At 35.8% G+C, this 26,617-nt stretch overlaps 1 protein-coding gene across 1 annotated transcript; it reads left to right on the forward strand.

Annotated features, from left to right (window-relative positions):
• Nucleotides 1-8: 8 nt before the first annotated feature.
• SLC6A15 (solute carrier family 6 member 15) lies at nt 9-26,028 on the forward strand. Its single transcript, XM_086471317.1, has 11 exons — nt 9-297; nt 8,932-9,089; nt 9,571-9,697; nt 11,598-11,779; nt 13,064-13,174; nt 16,653-16,894; nt 16,986-17,178; nt 18,380-18,572; nt 21,299-21,458; nt 24,093-24,255; nt 25,657-26,028. The coding sequence occupies exons 1-11, from the start codon at nt 9-11 to the stop codon at nt 26,026-26,028; spliced, it is 2,190 nt and encodes a 729-aa protein (XP_086327443.1).
• The last annotated feature ends 589 nt before the right edge of the window (nt 26,029-26,617 follow it).

Consider the following 26,617-nt stretch of genomic DNA (forward strand, 5'->3'; position numbering starts at 1 on the left):
TACTACAAATGCCTAAGAACAGCAAGGTAGTGAAAAGAGAACTAGATGATGAGGTCATTGAGTCAGTTAAGGACCTTCTCTCTAATGAAGACTCTTCAGATGATGCCTTTAAGAAGAGTGAACTTATGGTTGATGATCAGGAAGAAAAAGACGTAGATGTTGAAGAAGGCTCAGATGTAGAAGATGAAAGACCTGCTTGGAACAGCAAGCTCCAATATATTCTGGCACAAGTTGGATTTTCTGTGGGATTGGGGAATGTGTGGCGATTCCCATATCTGTGTCAGAAAAATGGTGGAGGTAAGTCTTGTGATAGCTAGTTGTAGTTAACTGATGAAAGTAACCTTTCAGATTTCAAGGTTAGCAGGGATATCCACAGTAAAACCTGCTCCAGTTAGTGTTGTTTATAGTACTTGGACAATAAATCAAGGCATTAGATCTGCATCCCCTTTAAAGACCAAAGCAGTATTTGGTCTTTAGTGTTTAATAGTACTAAGCTTCACACATTTACTTCTTAATTGCTTTTAGCTCCTAGGCCGTTTGAGTACGATTTAATTTCTGCAAGAACACCAAAATAGTGTAGGAGTGAAAAGGATTTTTTTTACTGATAATTTAAGTCATTACATTAAGGGAATGCATCCGTTTTGTGCTGTTATTAGGCAACTGTTTTCCTAAATAGCAAGTTACCTTTTACTTAGAAAAATAACATCAAGCTATTTCGTTAGCTGTCCATCTGTGGTCTTGAATGTAGTATGAAGTGTGAGGTTGGAGACCTTCCTTCCTCTATCAATGCAGGATTAGTGTTTTTTCCTATGCTATACTGTACCCTACTATACTACATTAATGCACATCCTATTGTAGCTAATTACTTAGCTGAATTTGAACCAAGCCTCTCACTTTTTATGATACAAAAAGTGAATGTGTACTACAGAATAGAAATGCTGGATTTTAAAACTTGCATGACAAAACTGATGTAATTGAGGAGTATAAAAACAAGCCTAGAATATAATCAGAGTATAATTCTGTGCTTCATCTTTTCTCTCAGTCAGTTCAAGCACTAAAAATGGAGATTATCCTTTCAAATATTCCATCTCCAGGATAAAGTCTAAATTCTTTCATACCTAGTTATTTTAAGATTTTTTTCACTTTCATTTAACTTACTTTTTTTTCTCCTTTATTATGGAGAAAAAGTAATTAAATGGTTGATTTAATGATTGGTGTGGAATCTAAAATTTTTTTCATCTGTAATTAATATTAACTGAGAAAAGATGTTGAAGGATGGCAATCTCATCTAGTCTACTAGGCACAGTGTAGAATTGATCGTGTATCACTAAGAGTTGAAAAAATTAATACATTTGTTAATTAACGGTTTTTAAAGCAAACTGATTCATACTTAAAGGTGTAGCTAATAAAATTTTTATTTTCTATATCATTTAATCCTAAGTATGGGATCAAGATGTAGCCTCAAGGATAATGCAGTACCGCAGTTTGTTTTGTGTAGTTGTGTCCCTTTTGAAAGTCTGTGTTTAATGTAGTTAGTTACTAATTTTGTAAGCCCATTGGATTCTCCTTCGAACCAGCAGAAAACATGTGTTGGTATACTCCTTAGGCTGTTGGTTTCATACCGTCAGGCGCTTTTAAAGTTACTTTGTCAGAGAGTGTAAATTTAATTCAGGTCAAGTGGAAATGTATTAGATTAATTAATAATTTCACATTTTAGGAAAAAACTCACAACCTTCAGGGATTATGGCACTTCATTAATCAAATTTGAAAAATTAAATATGGAGTCACTTCAGGTTGCAATTAAATGTTTCCCCCTGTGCTGTGGTTGCAGGAACTTGAATGTATAACATAGTCTGTGGACTCATAATGATTTCTGCATGTGGCTGAGGCAAGGAAGTATTTGGCTTTTAACAATAATTTTGCACCATTTTAGCAAATTGCAACCTTCCAAACAATGGAGAAAAACGAGTGATCGTTAGATCTAAAGCTTTCTTGGTTTTCGAGTTAACCATGACGCAAGATGGAGAAGGTGACACAAATCATTGAAATGTGTAAAGTACTTTGGTGCCTTTGTACGTTGGTGCCTGTGTGTGTGCAAATGGACAAATAATTCTCAGAAGTGTGTAAAAGAATAGGGGGAAGGAGGGAAAAATTCAAATGCATCGTAAAAAAACCTGCACACATTTTATATGAGGTTCAGTTTTCTGCTACATGGATTATTTCATATATATTTAATTCTAGGTAAAATTACAGTGATTTTATGTGACCCATTCTAAATATCAGTGTGAGAACTGTTCTGTAGTCTTCTGCTGAGAAAGCTTTACTATGAATACCTGATGAAGTCTGTGAATATAGGGTAAACAGCCTTTCTGTGGATTTTTGTTAGAACTGTTTCAGTGAAGTGTATGGCTAGGTCTCCACCTTCAGTTTTGTCCAAACATTTTTCATTTTCTTCCCTATGTTTAAATTACTTACATCTGGCAAATACAGTCAGGCTAGGGGAGTGTGTTAAAAAGTGGTAAACCAATAATTATACTTAAAATTTAAACCAAAAAGAAGTAAAAAAATAGTTACTCATTAGTTTCCTTCACAGGTTTCTTCCAAAGTTGTGTTCCAAATCCAGCAGTAAAAAGGAAGGCAAATGCTAATCGTGTAGTAATCTTCAGTTTTGTCTTTTTTGAAACTTCTGTGACAAGAACAACAAAACCAACAAAATAAACATAGAAAAGACACAGACAAGTTAGCCCAATTAGATATATATTGTTAGAAGATTTTGTGGATAAGAAGTTGGGTGTTTACCACCCTGTTTTCTAGAGAGATTGAGTTTGTTTGTGGTTATGGCCTGTGGTATGCTGACACTCCTAACTTCAGAGCTCTGTACTGCTTCAGTGAGGTATCTGTGATACCACCTTTAAAGGTAACTTGTGTATCGCTACACTGCACTGATACTTGGATGTCCATAGGTATCTTTCCAATCTCTGTTTCTGTGTCTGGTCTGTACCACCAAAACAACTTCATTCACTTTATTCTTGTGATACTTTAACAGATTTTCCTGCTGCTTTAATTCATATAAACTCATAAATATTTAGAGTAATACTTAGTATCTTTTTTATGCTCAACTGTTACAGCTAGACTGGGTAGCTCTTTGCTGGCTTTCACATTTGGCTCTTTTCCAGAAGAAAGTTTGTCATGAGAGGTGGGAGGAGAGGCTGGTACACAGCTGGGACAAACTTCGGTCCACATTGGGGGTATAGCTGTAATGCAGGAAGTATGGAGAGAAAAAAAGAGGCTGGGAGGAGACTGAGAGTGCTCCAGGGTGCTCATTTTCAGAGATGAGAGGGAGGGCTCAAAGGAGTTTTAGGCTCTGCGAATGAAGGGTTGAAGCTGAAGCTGTTTTGAGGAAGATTTGAGGAACTGACTGTAGATCTCTCTGCCTCCTTCACCTCTGTCCTCGCCACAGGTCCTCCTTACCCCTGGTAGGCAGTGCCCAGTCCTCATCTGGCGCTTAAGGCACCTCTTCCACTCTTTGCAGCCTGACAGATAAAAAAGCTGTTTCTTCCTTGGTGCTTCACAGAGGTGATTTGCATTGGAGCTGTGTATGCGCTAACCCAGATTTAAAGGTTTTTTATATTTATAATTTTTACACTACACAGTTTATTTATTACTTTACTATACGAAGACAAATATGTGTGTTTTTTCAGATAGGCAGTTTCTATCTAACCATGTCATAACCTATGTTAGCATGCAATAGGTTCAGAGCTGCCTCAGCTTCCTATGATTGGTAGTGAACCACTCAGGTCTACCCAGTCTTGTCATGAGGCTAATAAATAGTGGCAAACTAGACCTATATTTTCCTCCTGCTAATTGCTGTCATCTGGTGAATAGCTTGCACACTTTTCACTTTTTTTCAAAGGAAATATTTAAAGTTTATTCTGTTTCATTGTCATTTTCCTTTAGGATTAGCAGAAGTAAAATGGTACTTTCCCATATTAGAAGTAACAAAAGCAAATTAAAGTAGCTGCTCTGCTAGAATACATGATGTTTGAGCAAGTATTATTATGATGACAAGTGAACAAAATTATCTAAGAGGTGCCTCTAGTGTTGCATGTGTTGTTCCACATCCAAAGATTTTGTATTGCATTTTCATGAACATTAATTTTCCTGATTTTTTTTTTTTTTTTTTTATTAAGGTCAATCTTTTTAACATCTCTGTGATGTAAAAAGTCAAAAGAACTAGTAAACAATGATAAACAGGTAAAAGCTGTGAGCAGTGTAGGAAAATCCTTAGCAGATTATCTTGCCATTATGCTTTGAAAAGATTGACATGGGTAGAGTCACATAATGAGTTTTTACAGTTAAGTAGTCTGGATTTGTACTGAAATACCAGCAGTTTGAACAGTTAAGTTCTATGGTCTTATAAAAAGCACAGCAGTTATTGTTGCTATTGTTGAGAACTGCTGAGGAAATAATATGCAAACTGTTAAAGGTGAGTAGTCATTAGAAGCTACAGTCTGATTGTCTAATACAAGCGTAATGGGAGCAAAGCAAGTAATCCCTTGTATTCCAACACTGAGTATGCATTCAGGGGCTTCATTATTTAGCTTTTGATCAATAATTTATAATCAGTGCCTTGAATTCACCAATGAGTTCAATATTATTTTGTGAGTTCTGATTTAAACTGTATTATCAGATTAGAAATTTAGTTGTACTTCAGTGTGCTGAAAATGTCTTATTTTGATTTTGCAAGTGTAATTCTTCATTAAAGCTTATTGACTATAAGGGGATTTTCACCCTTTAAGCACGGTTTTGTAAATAGGCACACCTGAACATATGTAAAGTGTGAAAGACTAGTGACAGGAAGACTCTCTGATCAGTAGGCTAGACTACAAACCTACAGATAAAACATAAAACCTTTTATTAGAGTTTTCCTGATAAAAGCAGTTTGTATTTTGTCATGGTAAATAATTTCGCTTATAGGAACTTAGTAGACTGTAAACTTAAAGTGTTTTGTTGCTCACTTGTCGTGATTGAAAATAAGTTGATCTTCATCTGAATATCAGCTTTTTGCTAGCTTTCTATTAGTTAAGTGTCCAGTAAGTTATAAGAATTGGAGTGTCTCTTGAAGACAGTGGTGAAGCTCACTACCATTGAGTAAGTATTAAATTGGACACTAGACAATTAAAAACTAGCACAGCAGCAGTTGAAACAAATCTGGAAATATATATTTTTCAGGTTACATCAGGAGTGGCTAGGAGAAAAGTTCTTCTGTAGTATCAAGATGGTAATGGTTAAGTCATCTTGCGTTATTGCTTCTGAAATTATTTTCCAACACTTTAATCACTATGAATCATGTCATTTTATGTTATTTCCCCTCCCTAAGCATTTGTAAGAACTTAAACCCAATGTTAATATTCCACTTCTATCAATAATGTTGACAAATGTAGTACATATTGTAATATCAAGAGAGACAATTTATCAGTTGCTGATGGTGCTTGGTTAAATAAAAAAATTGAGAAATTAAAGCAGTGCTGTGCACAATAATTACATTCACTGCTTCCTGAAATCTTTTGTATCTTTGTCATTCATTTTAGTGAAGAAGGATGAGGGATTTTTTTTAGATTTTTTTCTTTCCCTTATGAAGTTGTGATGAGTTTTTTTAATATGAAGGCCAGTGTTTAAGGCCAAAATATTCAAAAAAGTGACTTTCCAGTAGAATAATTTAGAAAATGTAGAAAGGAGACCTGGGGATCCTGAACTGCATGGAACTGTGATACTCAGAAGGCTGCTTAGCTGGTAGATGTAGCAGAGAATTGTAGGATGCAACTAGTGTAGCAACTAATTGTAGGATGTTGTTGAAGGCCAGCACGTATAGTTTCTTGTTCTAATTAAAGTAAAAATGATCCTTGTCCAGTATTTGACTCCAAGGACCCATGTTTTCATGCACTGGCAAATAAGAAACATGCTGAGCTGTTTCTGTATTGGTTCTGTTTAATGATGAAGTGAAGATGTCTTACAGTTCTATGATGTATCGCTATCTTCAAGGGAAGGCTGAAACAAAATTCTTGTCCAGAGATGCTGTGCTTTCAGGCACAGAAGCCTTTGCAGGTGTGATATACAGTTGTATAATCCAGCTACGTCAAAATGTATCGCACTGAAACTCATACAAGCACTATTTTCCATCATGTCCTTCTTTTGGGGAGGGGCACAAAATCAGAAGGAAGCTCAGCAGGTTTGAGTGATCGGAGGATCAGCGCTTCAGGTGCTCTGCACAAGCCCTGCAGTACAGATGTGCATTCCACTGGCTACCCACACTGAATTTCAGGGTTGTGTCATGTATAATGTAATGTGGATTTAACACCACATTTAACTCATTAAGTTGAATCTAACTCTGATAAATCTTGCAACTTACATTGATACTGCACCATAAAACACCCACGTCAGCCCAGTCTTTAAACATGTGCTTAACTTTGCAGCCTTGTGATTAAGGTTGTGGACTGGGACACTGAAGAGCTGGGTTCAGTTCCTGCTCTAGTACAGTCATCCAGTGGGATACAGGGTAAGTCACTTAGGCCCCAATTTTTTTGAGCTGTTTAGGCTTGTCTCTGCTCAGCTATGCAACACCTGTCTGATTAAGACCTCAGGTATCATTTACAGTGTTACGTGATTTAAAAAGACTATGTACTGTTGGCTTTTGATTAATTTTATGACCAGATTTTTAAAGACAATGATGCCAAAGCCTCTCACTTGCAATGTGAATTAACAGTATACTTCTGTCTCGCAGAAGTTTTGAGAGAATGTTGATGATAAATCATTTATTTAATGGTATTGTTTGTCTTACATATTCTTAAGACAGATAGTCCCCCTTGTTTTGGAATGTTGTTGTTACTCTCTTCCTCAGTTTTCCTCACGTTTATTTCCTTCTGTCCCCGTTGTCTCTCTTTTCATAGTAGAAAGTAAGTCCTTTGCATTCTTTCCATTATGTGCACATACAAGATGAACCATAAGAGACACTAAAGTCCTGAATGGGAATGTAGCTGCTACCTCAGTACAAGTAACACCTAAGTAGACACTATAGTGTGCTGAAATGAGTAGATAGACCATGATGTTTGGCTCTATGAAGGGAACATTGTAACCTCAAAACCAGTATATTGTTCAGAGCCTGACAGATTTTGACCAAATGCTGCTCAGACAATATCATTGCATATTATATTGTCATGTCATGAAAATAAAACACAAGGAGCTATTTCATTGCTAACAATAGCCTGTAGACTGTGAAGTAAATAAGATCAATATTCTTTATCTGGTCCACCAGCAGGTTTTTTTTAGGTTTTATTTCCTCTGTCTTTTTTCCTGCTGTTCTTAGACTCAAGACTGTAGTTACTCCATGCTTAGGATCTTTGTAAGATCTTTATGATGAGAGGGGATGTCCAATTTGCCTGTATTTCATGAAGAGCAAAATAGCAAGGGGACCTAAATGGCAGTATGTAGTACCAGAAAATCCGAGGCCTCCTGCACAGCTTAGGAAAGTTTAACTTTCCTAAAATAAACTGTATTCCATGAGATAAGCTGCCTACTAAGGATATGCAAATGACAGTGTATTTTGATACACTCCTAAAAAAGCCCCAGAAAGTTGACACTGGATGAAGAAACTTAAAGTAGGACTTAGCTGGAGTTGAGGATAAATCCCAAATTGGTTTCTGAACTTTGCTCAGCTTCTCTCTCATCACAGAGATGAATAGACTGATTATACAACTTAATAGCTCTGAGTCTAAGCTTCTGAGGTCTTTAGATCTTTGCTTTGTAGCTTGCTCCAACATGCTGCAGTCTACATTTCTTAGGTGCTTTTCTTTAGCCTTACAATGGTTACAATCAAAAATCCTAAGCCCTTTGAGTTAGTTGGCCAGCACAGTACTCTATATTTCAGCATAAGAGCCACACACTTGAAAATTAGGTGCCACCTTGCTAATTGCTGGTCCCTAAAATGTTTTGTTAGCTCCAGTACCAACTACTCCGCAACACCAAGGAGGAAGTTAGGCTCTGAACTTGTCAGTGTGCTTAGTGTATGGATATATTTATTTGCAGTTAGTTTTACTGAAATAAATAAATGGAGATACATGCTTAAGTTAGAATTGTGTATGACCACTTCCTGGGAGTAAGACCTTGAAAAATATATCTTTTTATATATATATATATATATATATATATATATGTATATGTATATGTATAAAAGTGAAGTAACAGTTGCATTTTCAAATATTTCTTTAAGGAGAGTTCATGAGAACTGCAAGATCTGGATCTACAATACTCCATTTCATTTCCACCTCATGTCTCTAGTCTCTGTCTGGAGCCTGATAGAAATTGGCTGATACAGTTTTCTTGCTTAGTTCGGTAGAGTCATTATTTTGTACTTTGTGAAATCCGCTTTCTGAGCATCTGAGGTACACATGGAGAAATCAACAGATGATTTTCTGAAACGGCTTAAGGTTGGATGAAGTTCGGAATGTTGTATGCACATTATTGCCTATGTTTTCTTTATAAATTCAGTCTCGCTGCTCTGTTACAAGTGAAGGTGTAGAGTTTTTTAAGGAATGTTGATCCAGCTCCTGATTGCCTCACTATATTTCTAAAAAGATTGATCAAATGCCCAAAATTTCACACAAATGAACAACTAGTTTAGATAATAACTCACTTTCAGTAAGATTTGCCTCAAAATGTTATAATGCTTTAGAAATTCAGTGTCTCTGAATTCATCATATCTTTTAAGATGTATGGCCAAGATTCAGGTAAAATTACTCTTTGCATGTGATGAAAAAAGCTTTGCAGTGAATGACACTCATTCAAACTTGAAGCTATTAGAAAGTTTCACGGTTGTTGTGTCAAGTTCTGACTCTTCTTCCACTCACTCTGATTTATACTTTGTTCCTTTCATAGGTGCCTATCTTGTGCCATACTTAATTTTGCTACTGATAATAGGGATTCCACTCTTTTTCTTGGAGCTTGCTGTGGGCCAGAGGATCCGCCGAGGGAGTATTGGTGTGTGGAATTATATCAGCCCCAAACTAGGAGGAATTGGATTTGCAAGCTGTGTAGTAAGTCTTTAACATTAATTGTGTGGTTTGCTTTCAGCCTGTAGGATACAGACTTTCTGTTTTGCTGCAGGGAAAGGCCACTGATTTGTAGCTGGGTGTCAGTTTACAATGTTTTGGAAGATCTTAAAACTTACATTGGTACATTAAAAAATGTTGTCATAGGTGTGTCTGTAAAACCAGTTAACTTGTATTTTGTGATTCTTTTGAAACTAGGAACTAGGGAACAGAGTAGTCTTCTGGAGAAAAAATGCCTGTAAAAGTGTAAGTGTTACATGATAAATACAGAGAAAAGAGAAAGTTTAGAAAATGTCAGGTACTTTAATGGGGCAAGCCATTCAGTTTTTTCTGACTCATTTTGGTTAAAATTGCAATCAGTGGCTGATGTGCAGAAATATGCAGAGGTTCAGTAGGATTTTTTGTTTCTTAATGTGCAAATGTAGTTAATAACTTCTTGACATTTTTGATTTTTTTTTTTTAATAGGTATGTTTCTTCGTGGCTCTGTACTACAATGTCATAATTGGATGGAGTCTGTTTTACTTTTCCCAGTCTTTTCAGCATCCATTACCATGGGACCAGTGTCCTTTAGTCAAAAATACATCTCATACCTGTAAGTCTGTATTAATGTTTTTAAAAATCATATAAATTATGTAAAATTTGAGCTTTTCAAACAAAAAGGACAAAAAACACAATTCAAAGAGGTATTTTTGGGAGAAAGTGTTGCATGCAAAGCTGGTTTTCCATCTTAATAAGATGTCATGTTATAGTACTTGGAAAAAAATCAACAAGAAGCCTTATCTAAGATAAATATACTGTATTAGGAAAGCAACATCACTGTCAACAGCATTGTAAAGAGTAATGAAATTAGGAGAGTGCTATTTAGTGTGTTGCACAAAAAAAAACTGATTACTTTTTTCCTGATGTTGGTACTGCTTTTTTATGCTTGCTTGATGAAAAACAAAGGTGGAAGAAAGATATTTCTGCATTACAACTAATAGGATACTTCCTGGTGAAAAGCAAAAAGTGTTGTATTACTAACAAAGCAGAAAATGGAAAACTGTAAACGTCAGTGAAATGCGTGTGATAAAAGCATTGTTTGCTTTTTAAACCAATAGAAATGAGATAATTTGGCATTGGTTTGTGGCTGTAATGAGATGGTCTCACATGGATATATTATACAGCAGCATTAAAAGTTCCTTATCCCTTGTTTTTGGTTATCTCATTATAGTTACACACTTTGCATTATCCTTGCTATTGAAATATGAAATATTTATTTTATTTTTTTTTTATTTCAGATCCTAAATTTTCTTTAATTACCTTTTGTGGGTTTTTTTTTATCCTTTTAATAAAGAAGATAACCAGGGACATTTGAAAAGTAGTGTGGTGTTTTTATAGTGTCTTTGGCAGAGTTGTTTGCTTCAGTTGTTTGAAATAATCAGTATTTGTGAATGTTGGCACACAGTCAAATTGACTGTATTCCACAAGCTATTGTCCATTAATCGAGCCACAGTGGTTGTTTACGTACTCTTATCCTGCCTAAATATTAAGATGTAGTGTGTCAGCTTAACTTCAGCAGAGGTCATCTGAACCAAGCATAAACAAAGAAAAATACTACATTTGATAACATCCTATCATTTTTGACAACTTATCAATTTGTTTCAGTGAAGATCTGACACCTGTGTTACGTTTCTTAGAATTAATCTATTTTTCCATTCTTTTCATTAATTAACTTGATTCGGGACCTAGCTTAGAGATATGATTGATTGTCAGATATAAATAATTTATAAAAAAATTAAGTAAATTCTTTCATTGAAGAATTCTTTCTATTTATATGTGCTATATGTCTAGATAGACACGGTTTCTTAAACTTTGGTAATATGAGTAAAGCAGTATTGCAATATAACCAAAAAATCACCTCTGGAATACGCATAGCAGCTTTGATTTAATATAGCAGTGTAGGAGCCATTTTTTTCCTTTCCTCATAACTTTGGTATCATTATGTTATTATTTTATTGTTTATAACAGTTATTAAATGCCTGTTGATTTGAGCAGCATATCAAAGCAGACACAATTGAGAAATTGTTTTCCATGTATTTTCAAAATTGTGTTCAATTTCAGAGGGATATTTTTCATAGTATGTAAGTCACAGTGTCATGTGTAGGTAATCTAATCTTATGTGTGATAAACGGAATGTATGTCTTCAACTAGGCCTGCTTACTATTTAATACTTAAGTGAAAATAGTAAATTCTGTCTAGGACTTGGATTGACCATATGCAGAGGAGTATATTGTCCCAAAAGGGTGTTTTAAAAAGATATACCCAGAACTTTTCACTGATAGCAGTCACTTTTTCATTTAGTCAATGTCATAAGAGTCTTTGTGAATTCAGTTTCTCAGTAAATGATGACGGCACAACTACCAATATTGAGAATTGATAGAACATTGTTATGAAATGTTGGGAAAATATTTCTGTCCTGAACCCATTCTTCACTTGCTAACATCTCTTGACAGTTGTGGAGCCAGAGTGTGAAAAAAGTTCTGCAACCACTTATTACTGGTACAGAGAAGCGCTGAATATTTCCAGCTCTCTGTCAGAGAGCGGGGGTTTAAATTGGAAGATGACTATCTGCTTGCTGGCTGCCTGGGTCATGGTATGCCTAGCCATGATCAAAGGCATTCAGTCTTCAGGCAAAGTGAGTATACTGTTTACCTAAATGACAGTGTTTTACTTTGAAACATTTCGTGAGATTTTTGTTCACCTCACCCTCTGTTTACTCTCTCACGAAATCTGTAGGAACGGGTTAGAAGCTGTGACTCACACCAGTATTTGTATGATCTCACGTAGAGGAATGTTAGTAGTTAAGCATTAAAATTGGAGTAATTTTAGCGGGAATTGTAGTAATTTAGTGGCAATTGGGATCTGAAGAAGAGTCATTTCTGTTCGAATCAGTGTAACTGTTGCAAATAACTCTACATCAACTTTATTGTGCAGCCTAAGTCTGCGTATTTCTGAATATTTAAGGAATTAGGTTTCCTGTATACTCACGGTATGATGGCAGTGCACCCAGATCCTCAAAATGCCTTGCCGTTCTTCTTTTTATTGTTACCATCATTGGTATCCACGCTTCTGTCATTAACGCAGCTGCTTTTCAGCATTCTGGGTTGTTTCTTTTGACTAGTGACTAACCATCTCTTTGCACCTGAGTACATCACCTTGTCTTCTTTCCTTTCCATGCAGCCAGCTGGATTGGCTTGTGAATGATTTGCTAGCTCTGTGCATCTCAGTGGGATTTTCAGATGAAAAATAATCTGTTCTAATAGCAAAATTCTTTGGTTTGGCACTGAGGTGGAAATTTCTGTGACCTCTTTAGTGTATTTCAGTTAAAGAAACAACTAGCAAGTTTAGTGAGAGAATCATTTCACTAAACTTTAAAGTACAAAATAGATTTGCTTTTCAATGGTGGGGAATGCAAGATCGTATTTGATTACTAATTTTTTTGTTTTGTTTTATCAGGAAGCATTGCTTAGTGATGTGAATCTGTTGGTTATGTGCTTTCTATTGACTCTTTGTCTTTGCTTCTGAAGGCAGAATGAGTTTCTATTCATGCTGCCTATCTTTACCACACCATGTACTTGAATCAAAGTGCATTTATAAAGTGAAGCATTTCTAAAACAGTCTATTTCTGTCCTCCTCATCATCATCTCTTTGGATTCACACTGAATTTGCCTGGAAGTCCAGCAGTTATCAGTTAGTCAATGACAACTGCATTGTTTTAATACAGTACAGAATTTATTTTACAGTCATGTGATTTTGCTTTCTCCTGAAGAGATAAGGGGATTAGGAAGTGTCTTGCATATTTCTTAGAGCATATGATTATCAATACGGTGATATATCCAAAAGATACTGTGTAGTGAATGAAACTATTGAAAATAAAGGCCATCGATGTTATGTTAAATTTTTTCTTAATGTTTTTCAGATCATGTATTTTAGTTCCCTTTTTCCTTATGTGGTACTTTTATGCTTTCTGATCAGAGGACTACTCCTTAATGGGTCAGTGGATGGAATTCGTCACATGTTCACACCTAAGGTATGTGCTTAATTTCTGTTTGCAGTGTATTAAAGTTTCCATGGCAATTTGACCATTTATGAATGCTCTCATTTAAGCTTCTTGTCTTCATAGAACATTTGGCCATATTTCTCTTTGGTTAAATTGCAAAGTTGTTGTTGACCTCAGTGGCACAATATCAAGCCCTAAGGTCCAAAGGCTTTAAGTGTTCCAAGGGTCTGTGTGGAGTTATCTCCTTTAGGTGAAGCATTCCCAGAGTTAGATACAAAGCTAAGCAACTGAAAGTGCTGTTTACAGGGTTCAGGATGTTTAGAGAGTTCCAAATACTGAAAAGAGAAGTGAATCTTAGATCTTGCCATTCTCTAGGATTGAAATGCCTGGTTCTGGGATGTCGCAGTGAAATGCCTTATCTTGAATGCTGTCATGGCTTTACATAATTAACTTGTCCTTTTGAAAGAGGATAAATTTGTTCCTTTTTAGAAATAAATTAATGCTGTTTGCACAGTAGCCCAAAGTACACGAGACTTGTCTTTAATAGTGAAGTAGTCTAAGTACTCACCACTCAGCTTTCCTTACTATGTTTCTTAGGGTTGTTGTGCCAAGATAGCAGCAGATCTAAGCATATATTTTTTTGCTGTCAGCATTTTTACCAGGAACATGTCTTACACAACTTTATAACTACAGAGATGAGAAGGGATATTATGAATCGTTGTGTAGCCTGAAGGTCTAAATTCTACCCACACCTATCTTAAATGCTTATAACACCTATACTGCAGGAACAGCGTGTTTGAGTAGTCATAATGCTAGGCTTCATATTGTATTATGAAATGGACTTTCCAACAAGTCCATTTCATAATGCAGTTGAGCAGAACAGGACTGATGTTTCAGAAATGAAAGCCAAGTAATAAGATGATTAAAATCGATGCACATAGTGGCTAATGCCAGATAACAGGATGTGGTCAGTTGTTTTGGTTTCAGGTGTTTTGAGTCTGTGGAGAGCTGTCACCTTATAAAAATGACCTTTGTTAGCTATCATATTGTTATTTCTTGCATTGTGATATGCAGTCGTGCTCCGCTTCACTGGCTGTCACTGCTTTAGAGAGTCGTGGTTGTGCAGGAACTTGCAGGCTGCTCAGGCAAATTTGGGAAATCTGAGGAACAGAGAAATGTAATGCTTACTGATGACGAGGAACTCTGTAGCAGAGATGAAATACAGACCTCTTTGAAGTTATAATTTGGTTTCTCAACCACAGTGTTAATTCTTTAACTGGAGAAGTACCACTAGATAGTGAGGGAAAGTAAAAACACTGAAACTCCCCTTGAATACCAACACCTCTTCGCTATTTCATCTTTCATGAGTTAGACCTAAAATAAGTTGCAGCTCATGCTTACTTTATAGTTATAGCTGAAATAAACAATTGCTTCAAGTGTTCAGATTAATGGTCTTGAAAGAAAAATTGTTGTTAATTTCTTCTACTGTTTTCTAGTTCTGTATCTCAAAATTGTAAGTTGTGGTTTAAATTTGAGGTTAGGAGGCCTGTATGTCACGTACAGTACCTGTGAATATAAACCCTTAAAAGTATTTTCATTATAATATCTGATTGTTTCTGTACTTGGGTGCTAGTTTGAACTGTAGATTTGTATGAAACTACCTGAAGGAATTCAGACTCCCCCACCATTGTTGTTCCCGTTAGCTCCATTGTGCTAACAGTTTATTTGGGCAGGCGGACTGTAACTGATCAAGGTTGAAAACTATTCAAATAGACATGAGGGGAGGGGGAAACATCTTTCAGCCTTGATTAGTTCAGCAAACAACCCCATTTTGACCACAGACTGTCAAAAGACATTCCCACAGAAGAGCTGTGTCAGCACAGCAGAGGACTGGCACACATTGGTGCAGGTGTGAGAGCAGAGGGCTAATGAAGAAGGGGAAAATTCCTCTGCTTTGCGTGGTTAATGAACAAAACAGAATTTCTAAATAATAACCTTAATGAAAACCTAAAGAAAGGTATATGAAAATCATACTGAAGTCAACTACTGTAATGAAACTGTAGGACCATATGAAGTTTAAACAGAGCCCCCAAAATTTCACAGAAAATATCTTATAATAGCAAATAAATTACAAGTTTATTTTGAAATGCTAGGCAATGTGTATCTGAGAAGGTACTACTTTCATGATACGAGATGAGGTATCGCAGAAAGTGAGAAGTGTGGCGATACTTGATTCATTTAGAGTTGGTAAAATTAAGGCTAATCCTCGAGCTCCCTCCAGTGGAAAAGCTCCGGCATGACTGCGTGATACAGGCGGATTGAACTACCTGCAGTAGCTACTTGTGCATTGTAATTATCACAAAAATTGTAAGTCAGGAACAAGTCAATTGTCATACATACCTTCTTTTTTTCCTCAATATATTGTACTTTAGCTATGTATACATGAATAAAGAAGGTATCTGCCTTTATGGGAAACTGGAAAATTTTTCAAAATATTGTCACAACAATAGCAGATTTTTTTTTTCCTCAGAGTAAGACAGTTAGTGTAATGATGCTGGCATCTATGCTGATGCTTTTTAATTTTACTATTTTTGATAAGCCTAGGGTTTTAAATAAAAATTTTAAAAAATCACATATACAGACATAAGGTCTTTCAGTGTTCAATGAACGCAGGCCCTGAATCAACTTGAGAAGATCTAATGTTTAAATCCCACACGTACTTCTTTTTTATGATTCAGTATCTAGAAGAATCTGAGATAGACACATGATGACTCATAACTTTGTAACAAAGATATTTCTTGAAGTTTGAATGAGCAGTACAGTTCAATTTTTTGATAAAAGACATAGTTGCCCCCCAGGTACATGACACATATAACTTAGGGTAAGATCAGGGCGTCTGGCTTAAGGAAGATTTGACTTGTGGACAATACAGATTGTGGTGGCCAGCATTTATTTCATATGTTGCATTCTGCTTTACGTGTTTGCATGTAATAGAATTCTGTATATGTACCTCATGTTCACTTTTTTTTTGAAAAGTGACAATAAAGTGACTTTAAACATACTTATTGCATTTATAAGAGGGTTGATCATCCCAAAATACATCTTAATTCTAAGAACTGTCAGTAGATAAACTGTAAAAAAAAAAAAAAGTCAGTAAATACTGTTAAAAAAAAAAAAAAGATGGATTTTCTCTCTTATGTCTCAGTATAACTAGCTGCTATTTCAAAAATCTTATAGTTCCAGTAGTGTCTCATTGTGGTGAACATACTGTATAGTATGTTTCTCTTCAAGGATTATATAATATAAAATAATTAGAAGTTCTGTCCCGTAAGTTTGCTCAACTTAAAGTGTCACATTCAGCTTTCATTTTACCATGGTGAAAATACATTTGTAGTGGAGTATTAGCATTTTATGATGTAGGTTGTCTTCCTGCTTGTTTTTATGTTGTCTTTTCATGTAATAGAAATGCATTTTATAGCTGACATATATTATATCTAATTTCAAACAGCTTGAAATAATGCTGGAGCCCAAGGTCTGGAGAGAAGCTGCTACTCAGGTGTTCTTTGCCTTAGGGCTTGGATTTGGTGGAGTCATTGCCTTTTCAAGCTACAACAAGAGAGACAACAACTGCCATTTTGATGCTGTACTGGTGTCCTTCATCAATTTTTTCACTTCTGTGCTGGCAACTTTGGTGGTGTTTGCAGTTCTGGGCTTCAAAGCCAATATCATAAATGAAAAATGTGTTATCCAGTATGAATATCCATTTTTTAAAATTATTTTTATGGTATATTTCATTTATGAATTAACACAGATCATTGAGTTTGATGTCTCTGTTTTACAGAAATTCAGAGAAGATTTTAAAACTTTTGAAAACAGGCAATCTGAGCCATGATATGATCCCGCATCATATCAATTTCTCGAGCATTACTGCAGAAGATTACAATTTAGTTTATGACATTATTCAGAAAGTTAAAGAAGAAGAGTTCGATTCTCTCGGTCTGAAATCTTGTCAAATTGAAGATGAACTTAACAAGGTGAGAGTAGTAAGTCTTAAATACAGATTATGAATGTATGAATATTTGTAATCCTGAAATAAATTGTGAAGTATACTTACACAGAGTATCAGTACAGTGTACCTAAGAGCAATACATCTATAGAGATCCATATGAAAACATGGTTCCATGCAGGTTTGCATTCCAGCCCATCTGAGGACTTTCAGGTCTGATGTCTTAATATAGTCTCCTCTGATGTATAATGTATTTTGATCATTCTATCACTCTCCTCAGGAAGTGATAAATTTTTAAAGTTCTGTTTTTAGAAGAGTTGAGCATGAGAATTTTTCCAAAGACTAAACAATTCAACCTATTCAACGCCTCAAACTATGTCGTCTAATGTTAAGATAGAATTATTAAATATAAATAATACTTCACTAGAAAGTAAAAAGTTACTCTTTGCTTATTAGGTAACTGTTAATGAATATCATCCTGTTTTGAAATCTTTACTGTAAGCCAGATTTGTAAAAGAAAATATATTTTTCTAGCTTTTTCAGAGGGACTTCCAGTTTTACACACTGACCTCTGTGTAGCTGCACCAGCATCTGAAGCTAAAATGTTGTATCAGTGCCTTAAACATTAAAAGTTTCTACACTATTCCTGCCATTTAAATTTGAAACAAATAGGTATAGAAATGAAGTCCTTTATAGACTTAGTGGAGAAAACAGTGTATTCTGTATCAATCCTGTGTCATAGCTCTCATGCAAAATTATCAACGAAAGAGACATTCCAATTGGACACAGGAGGAGTATTTTTCGCAATGAGAACAATCAGCCATTGGAATAAAATCTCCCCAGGGAAGTGGTATTTTCCCAAACATTGGACACTTTGAAGGTTCGGCTGGACAGGGTGCTGGGCCATCTTGTCTAGACCATGCTTTTGCCAGGAAAGATTGGACCAGATGTTGCTTGTGGTCCCTTCCAACCTGGTATTCTAGAATTCTATGAAAGAAGTGTGTTGGTGGTGTCAATGAACTTAAAGATTCTCAGCCAAATCCAATGTTTCAGTAAATAATATTTTAATTAAGTTTACAGGTTTGGAAGAATCGCATATTAGATAGCAGCTTCCCACTGTACCTTCGAGATTTAATCAATGACAGTGCATGAACCCAAAGTCAGACTCTCCCTACAAAAAAAAAATACTGTCTGTGAATAATAATGTGGATTTTTTTTCTCACTGACAGGCAGTACAAGGAACTGGTTTAGCTTTTATTGCCTTTACAGAAGCAATGACCCACTTCCCTGCTTCTCCCTTCTGGTCAGTCATGTTCTTCCTCATGTTGGTAAATTTGGGACTTGGAAGTATGTTTGGAACCATTGAAGGCATCATCACACCCATTGTTGATACCTTCAAAGCCAGGAAAGAAATTCTTACTGGTGAGTTGCACAAATTTTCTTTTCTCACAAGAGCAGTAAGCTAAGTATTTTTTTTTGAGCGTATGAAGTCTAGTTTTTTGACATGGAAGTTTTCAGTGCTGACATTACAGAGCAGTAAATAACTGTATTCCAGACTGTATGTCCATGCACAGGCACATTAATATCTACAAATAAAATCTTTTCTTGAATGTTACAAGATCAGGAACATCCTAGAACTTAGATTTTAGTGGAGGATTTGTATTACAAGTTTCTGTATTGTCGGTCCTTCTGAGCTCTTCCAGAGTACTTTCCATTCCAGCCTGTGTCACATGTCAGGGAAACAAAGGAAGAGGAAAGAATGAAAATGCATTGCAAATTACTACAGATTATTCTGAAGTAGGCCAAATGAAATCTTAATTTATGATGAAATGTTTATTTTTTTAAAAATCAGTACAGTTACTCTCTAGAGGAACGTATTTTTCCCTGTTGAATGTGGAACGGGTCTTAAACAAGATGCCTAGTTGTTTGGAGGTTTTATTTTATTTAAACACCCAAAGTTATTTGAGTTGTAGCCTGTTCATGTAGTTCTGATAATCTTGTAGCAATTTCTGGTTTTGAGATAGAATGTCAGCGTAAAATGTGAAAGTTAGATTTCTGAAAATTGTCAGGACAGCTGCAAGGGACTTGATGTGCTATGCATCAATACTTGTGACAAGAAGAATAAAAAATGAAAAAACGTAATAAGCTGCTTTAACATTATCTAACTCTATGAAGGAAATAGTAATATATAACAATTACCCCCTGACGCAGCAAAGCACTGCTCTTTCCTGACTGCTTTCCTTTCCTTACTTAGGTAATAGGTAATATTTAACAGAAAACATGATTTTTTTTGCTTTGCTAGGTCTAAGAATCAAATTCTTCATAAAGATAAATCAACTGATTTTTCAGAAGTCCTAACCTATGGAGCACTTGCTTGTTTTTTTTTTAATCAGCTCTTAAATTCTTACTGAATAACCAGTGTGACGTTTAGAAATCAACTGTTCTTTCTAAGTATATGTGCAAATACTGTGATATATAGTAATTATTCTGAAGTAATGGAGCATTTTACAGTAATTCCTTGTTAATGCATTTGACAAAAAAAAACCTGTTAAGATAAAGGAATGTTCAAGAACTGCCTTTCTCTTGTAATTTTTTTGACTGATATGCATGCATGATTTTTGCTAAACTCAGTTGTACTCAAAGGATTACAATTTGATGTGGTGTTTTTATAATTAACTTATAAAATTGAAATGCCTGGATTATGCTTCATGCAGTATCGGTGGGATTTACCAGGGATTATGCCTGCACTAGAGTTTGTGCTTAAAAACGGCAAATCTTCAATTTTTACGGAAGTGTGAGCACATTTGCAACTTCTTGCGCTATGGTTCCAGTTCAGCCCCTCTTGAGTTCGGGGAAACCCAACTCATATGCTTAAAAGTTATTTTGCGTTTGTATTTCCAAATCGGAGTCTGCATGTGTATGTGCCAAGCTATGATGAGTATACCTATCAGAGCCTTAGTTTACAAGTAAAGATGCATATTTTTGGGGTGCTGTGGTAGGACACAATAGGAGGACATAAGAATAGCAAGGATTTCTATGTTCACGTACACATGATTCTGGTGGTCTAATTCTTTTCTCTGGTAATAAAACTGTGAAAAATGAGAGGAGTTGAGGAGATTATCAGTGTTCTTTTGGTTTTATTATCTTGCATTAGGAGTTCACATTGATTTATAATGATCTCTTTAATTCTGTAAATTTCTGTTCTCTGAAATGCATTATAACAGTAGTTCCTATAAGGTTGAAAAAAGTGATTGGTCTTCTACCACAGTATTTTAAAAAATGTCATTGTTTTCCTTTCACTACTATAATCAATACTAATTGATTATCTGGGATTTATGCAATAGATGTGTAAGGATATTTTGTATTTTGTCCCAGATTCATTTCACCTAATATTTTAGATTGCTTAGGTGTATCCTTAGCCTAAATTCCCAACGAGGGAAAAAAAAAGGGCAATTCAAGTGGGAGAATCAGTCTTACTGGTCCTCAACCTACAATTAGTTTCACAACTTACTGAAATTTGGCTTATTTTATGGCTACTTAAGCATTCAGTCCTAATTTTTGATGAATTTAATAGGAAAAAAATTATATTGAGATTCAAGAAATATATTTTGGGTTGTCCTTAAGCAAAAGAAGGGTCAGAATATTGTTGCTTAGTGCACAAATATATTTAGACAGATCCCAATGGGACTTCACATCACGAATGATCTTTTAAGGGAAGTCTATTCAGCCTTTATATTTTTTAGGCTCATAGTCTGAAACCTGGTTCTTTTCACTTCTAAATTCCAAAAAGTGATCTAGCTACCAAGTAACATGGTGTATGATGTTTAGTTTACCAGTTCTATTTATTTTAGTCTTTCATTCACATTAAGTTAAATGTTTAATGAGAAATAGTCACGTAATTAATTTCTGCTGCTTAATCGGGACTGTTGTAATATGGCAATTCCATTAATTCTGATTTCTGTTAGGTAGGGCATAGGTAGGATTCCCAATATTCTTAAAATTGGGACCCTCTAAAAAGTAAAACGTTACCAACTTTGATTATATGAAATAATGTGTTAAAGTATATCTTTGCTGTTTCGAACTCTATTTCTTCTTTGTCTATTGAACTTTGTTATGAATACAGCTCATGTTTCTGTCCTTTATTCCAGTCATCTGCTGTTCGGTAGCATTTTTTATTGGCCTGATATTTGTGCAGCGCTCTGGAAATTATTTTGTGACGATGTTTGATGACTACTCGGCTACTCTGCCCCTGCTTATTGTGGTCATTTTGGAGAATATTGCAGTCACCCGAATTTATGGAATAGACAAGTAAGTGAAGGAAATGCATCTCACTGTCCATATCAACAATATTCATTAAAATAATTATTACTATTTTAATTACAGTGCATGAAGTATTTGCAAAGTACACATAAATACAAGTAAGTAGAAAGTGGGTCAATCTGGATGGGAATCTAGTCTGGTTTTAAGAACAAGTTTGGAGCAAGATACACTTCATTGGGACAGTGTAGTGAAACCCAAAGAACGGTTGCAATGGATCCAAAGAGAGAATGCAGTAAAAGAGGCAAAATTAGAGAGTTAGAAAGGAGGCTGGATATGCAAGCATGAGGAATTTATGTAGAAATGACAGCAACAGAAAGATTTCAAGAAATAACAACCATGGTCTAAGCATCAGATAAGGAACTTACTGAACACATCTGCAGTATTCCAGGAAGCCTGAGAAAGGAACAAAGCAAACTCTAATGGCAGTAACAATAAGAAGGTTTCAGTTTATGAACTAGATTTAGTTTGCAATGTTGTAGCAATTAATTGTCCTTTGCATTAGTTGTGAGAGAGGAAAGAGAGGAAATTAAAAAAATAGGATGAAAACTTACTTGGAAGCAGCACAGCTGACAATGAAGTTAAGTGACTTTCTATCAGTGATGGCTGAAGAGAAAAGACCATCAAGTGCCTCTAATTTTTTTACGTCTTATGACTGAAATCACCAGAATGTGCTCACTAGGTGAGATCAATATATGCCACACTTAAGGAACAGAAGAGTTTGATTCAAAAATAACTCGTGCCATCCACAGATAAAACAGAGTATGCTATACTAACTTGTTGAAGTAATTTAAACATCTGTGATTCCTTTGCATGTACAAAGGGTGACATAGAATGGGTGGTTTTTCATTTGACTTTTCACTTGTTCAAGCTGAGTAATCAGCCAGTCCTGTGCCATAATGAAATAAAACTATAATAAGAAAATTTAATTTTATGGTTTCCAGACATTGTTTCTGGTCTACACAAGTAGTGCCTGGTCTACTTACTCATTAAGGGAGAATTCCCACTTGGGCCACATGTATAATCCTGTAATTGATTACAAATACGTGAAAACACCATGTGGATGTTTTTACACATGGAAACAAAAGATGAAACAGATGACCTGGTTATCAGGTTGGTACCGTCCAGTTGGGTGGGGTTCCACTGTGAACGGAGGTAGACGTGGCAAAAGTCAACAACCTACCTGCGAGGAAGTTGGTATTTAGATGCAGCTAAAATACAATAATCCTTTGCTTCTGAATCAGAGTGCAGTTGATTCATGTTTTCAGAAGAGTTTCTGACAGGATGTAGTGAAAAGTTAACAGCCAAACTTCTCATTCATAACGGCCACCTGAACCTCCCTGTGGATTATTCCTAATAGTTCTTCTGATGTATATTTCTCCAGAATATCCTTATTCAGGAAAGTAGCATTCTTCTTTGCAAAAACTGCTCAATGACTTCAGATTGTCGTTGGCTGTGAGAGCACCAAGGGGTCCTCCTCGTAGATGAAGATCCGTATGTATGTCTTATGAGACACATTGTCTGATCAGATAGGGAAAAAAAAGCAAAAAACATTGCATTCAAAGGCATTACAGCCAAAGGATAGAAAAAAGGCGACAGGTGAATCTCTGTAGCCAAGAAGGAAAATCTGCTATGCTGCAATCGGTGCTAAAGGAGTTTGGTAGCTTTTAAAAGAGCATAAGTAGGATAGACAAGATGAAAGATTTTAAAGTGAAGGTAATAGATTTATGTTCAATTGGATGAAGAACTGGAGATCCCAGAAAGAAAAGGCTATCTATAGAGGACACGGTCCATTTGTAAATTCAGTTTCTTTTTAACGATGTGTTTCATTGCAGTGTAAACAAACTATGCAGTTCAAAAAAAATTTTGAGAGTTTAAATGACAGTAACTTCACAGTTGTAACTGCTTTGAAAACGTATTTATTGTTACAAGAGCTTTTTTGAGATGCACATTCCAAAAGGGAGTGGGACCACAAGGGAATTAAAACAGAATCAGTGCTTGTGCAGACTCCAAAAGAGCTAATTCTAAAAATATTCTCTCTTTTTCTACTGGCTCTGGAACCATGTACTCCTCCGTCAAGAGTACAAAAATAGGAGTTTTGTTCATATCATAACTTGAAATTTTGAGACACAAGGAGACAGTTTTAAAACTTCACAAAGTTTTATTTCAGCAACTTACATGATGCAAACCATAGCTTATGCATAAAGTTATTTTTTACACTGCAGCACACATGTAGGATTGAAATTAATTTTACAGAATTTGTAAGATGTGTTGGTTGTATATGTCCTCAAAAGTAGTGACACATGCCTTAGTAAACAACCCAGTAGACAATATAAGATGATGTTAAAAGAATCTTAGAAAAGAAAGGTGAGTTTAAGTATCTTTCTAGCATGGTCTAGGAAGCAGTTTACTAAGTCACTGCATTGCATAGCAATTCCTTCTGTTCATCTGTTCTGAACCAGTAATACAAGCTCTATTTTTCAGCCTATAAGATAGTCTAAACTGCAGACATTTCTATGCAATCATTTTTTCAGTGTGTCTGTTCCCTCAAATTAGGAGCTATGTATCAATCAAACTTGAAATCTCAGTGTACACACTAAGAATAACTTTTTATTCTTTTCACAGATTTATGGAGGATCTAAAGGATATGCTTGGATTTTCTCCAAGCCAGTATTATTACTACATGTGGAAGTATGTTTCACCTTTAGTATTGTTCTGTTTGCTGGTAGCTAGCATTGTCCAAATGGGATTAAGTCCTCCTGGCTACAATGCTTGGATTGAAGATTCGGTATGTATATAACAGGTGCCACCACCATCACAGTGATCATATCTGAAGTATTTCAGAAATACATGAAAAGACAAAAAATTTGCAATTAGAAATTCAAAATCAGTATAAATAATGACGTGTTTTCTTTGTCTCAAGTAACATTAATGTAAAACCAACCATTTTTTAATTTTAGAGTAGTTCTGCCTTGAAATACGACTGCTTGACATGAACTTTCATGTTTTTTCTGACTTTTGGTTTGTTGATGTATGTTAAAGAAATTCTTTAGGTTGGGAGAGGTTGTTCACTTTCATTAAATCTTATTTTACTGCAGAAAATAGTTGGGGGGTAACACTGAATAAGTAATTTCGGATATCACATCAATTTTTAACGTGGAATTAAGTAGTGAGATTTAGCCATGTCATAAATTTTCCCCTTTGGGAACATGTATCACATTGTAGGTAACAGCTGCATTAAAACTAGTCTCTGATAAGAATGTTTAATTTGTAAATAAACTTGTCTCTGTGAACAAAGGTAACTCCTAAGAGTTCTGCTAGCTTGTAGACTCATCAGCCCTCAGCTGTTTCTACAGACTTGTCATCCAAAATACAGGGAGAGTAAAATGTCAGAGAAATGGATCTCAGGGACAGTTGTCCAAATTAGCCAGGGGGATAAATCGCAGCAAAGATAGGTAAAATGTAAATACAATAGGTTGGCTTTGCTATAGGTGGATGCCTGCCTCTAATCAGACACCCACTGCTACTTTCTCAGGATTCTCAGTGAAACACTCTTGTTATGTTTGATTCTTGCCCACAAAAATTGGAAAGAGAAGTACCTTAAAATACCGAACAAACCATTCCTTTCCATGTACAAAATTAGGCAGAGTCTGTTGGCCAGTAATTCATGGATGCAGTAGAGGTGTGGAGTGCAGTCACTGCCCCAGTAAATGTGTTACAGTTTACATGAAGTTTATACAAAGTGGAACAATTCCACAGGGCGATCAGAGACAGTCCCTGTCTAGACCAGCTATTAGTCTACAGAACAAGGACTGATTTTCCTGGCACAGTTACAGATACCACTGCACACTTGTCTGTTCTGAACATCTTTTAAAGGATCAGGCAATAACTACAGACAAATGTAGCAGAAAGCCTAATGTGAAAATCTTGATTTGGGTTCTGCTAGAGTGCTCTGAGCATCTTGGAAACGACGGGAGAGTGTTTTGGTCCTACTCGCTGGCAGAAAGGAAGCAATCCTACATCTCCATGACTGTTCAAATTTGAGATCTATAGTGGTGCCCACATTGTGGGTGCAAGGTGACAGAAAGATAAATGTGTTGTTTCAAAAACTGCAGGCCTTGGTGAGGACTGCAGGTTTTCTCTTTTTTAAGTAAAGATGTGTTAATAGTTTTTCTCTTGGGTTTCTCAGGCTACGGAACAGTTCCACAGCTATCCAACATGGGGAATGATCGTCTGTATATCTCTGATGGTGTTGGCCATACTGCCAGTCCCAATAGTCTTCATGGTGCGCCGTTGCAACCTTATCGATGACAGCTCTGGTAGTTTGGCATCTGTATCCTACAAAAGAGGCCGGATAATAAAGGAACCTGTTAATCTGGAGGGAGATAATACAAGTCTGATTCATGGGAAGAGTCCAAGTGAAGTGCCATCTCCAAATTTTGGCAAAAACATATATCGAAAACAGACTGGATCACCAACTCTGGACACTGCTCCAAATGGACGTTATGGTATCGGGTACCTGATGGCAGATATGCCTGATATGCCAGAGTCTGATTTGTAACTGCAGAACAAAATGCTGTTTCTTTCTCCTCTCTCACTGATCATGGTTCTCCTATGAGAAGTGGTCAGCTTCACTTACTAGGGTGCAATCTCAGGTGCTCCATAGTGACGGTCTTTAAAGTATCATGACTGTATGTACAGGTTGAGAACACTCCCTTTGGATTAATACTCTGGGTTTTCATTTGCACTGAAGGGAACACATTCAAAATCAATGGCAGCCTACATCTGCCAGCATAGCCAAGAATTTGATTTTTTTAAATTAAATTCTAAATTTACAGCTTTCTATCTCTGAAGCCCAGGTCTCACTCAAATAATAAAATATTTCTGAGCTAATATAACAAAAAATATTTTTTTTCTGCTTTCAGGTTGACTCCCCAGTATTAAAAGTGAGCTCAGAAGCAGTTCACCAAACCCATGTTTGTGTAAACACTTGTATATACCTTATGTAGATATGCTGTACTTACTTTGTTAGCACTGATAATTAGGCTATTAGTTGAGTAAAAAGCAAACCTGCAAACTATTTTCTTATGTAATAGTTGTATAGAGCAATAGTATTAGAAAATCAAGGAGTAGACTTACAGGAAGGCGAG

This window comes from Leptosomus discolor, chromosome 1 (assembly GCF_034619465.1).
Source record: "Leptosomus discolor isolate bLepDis1 chromosome 1, bLepDis1.hap2, whole genome shotgun sequence".
Classification (NCBI taxonomy): Eukaryota; Metazoa; Chordata; class Aves; order Leptosomiformes; family Leptosomidae; genus Leptosomus; species Leptosomus discolor.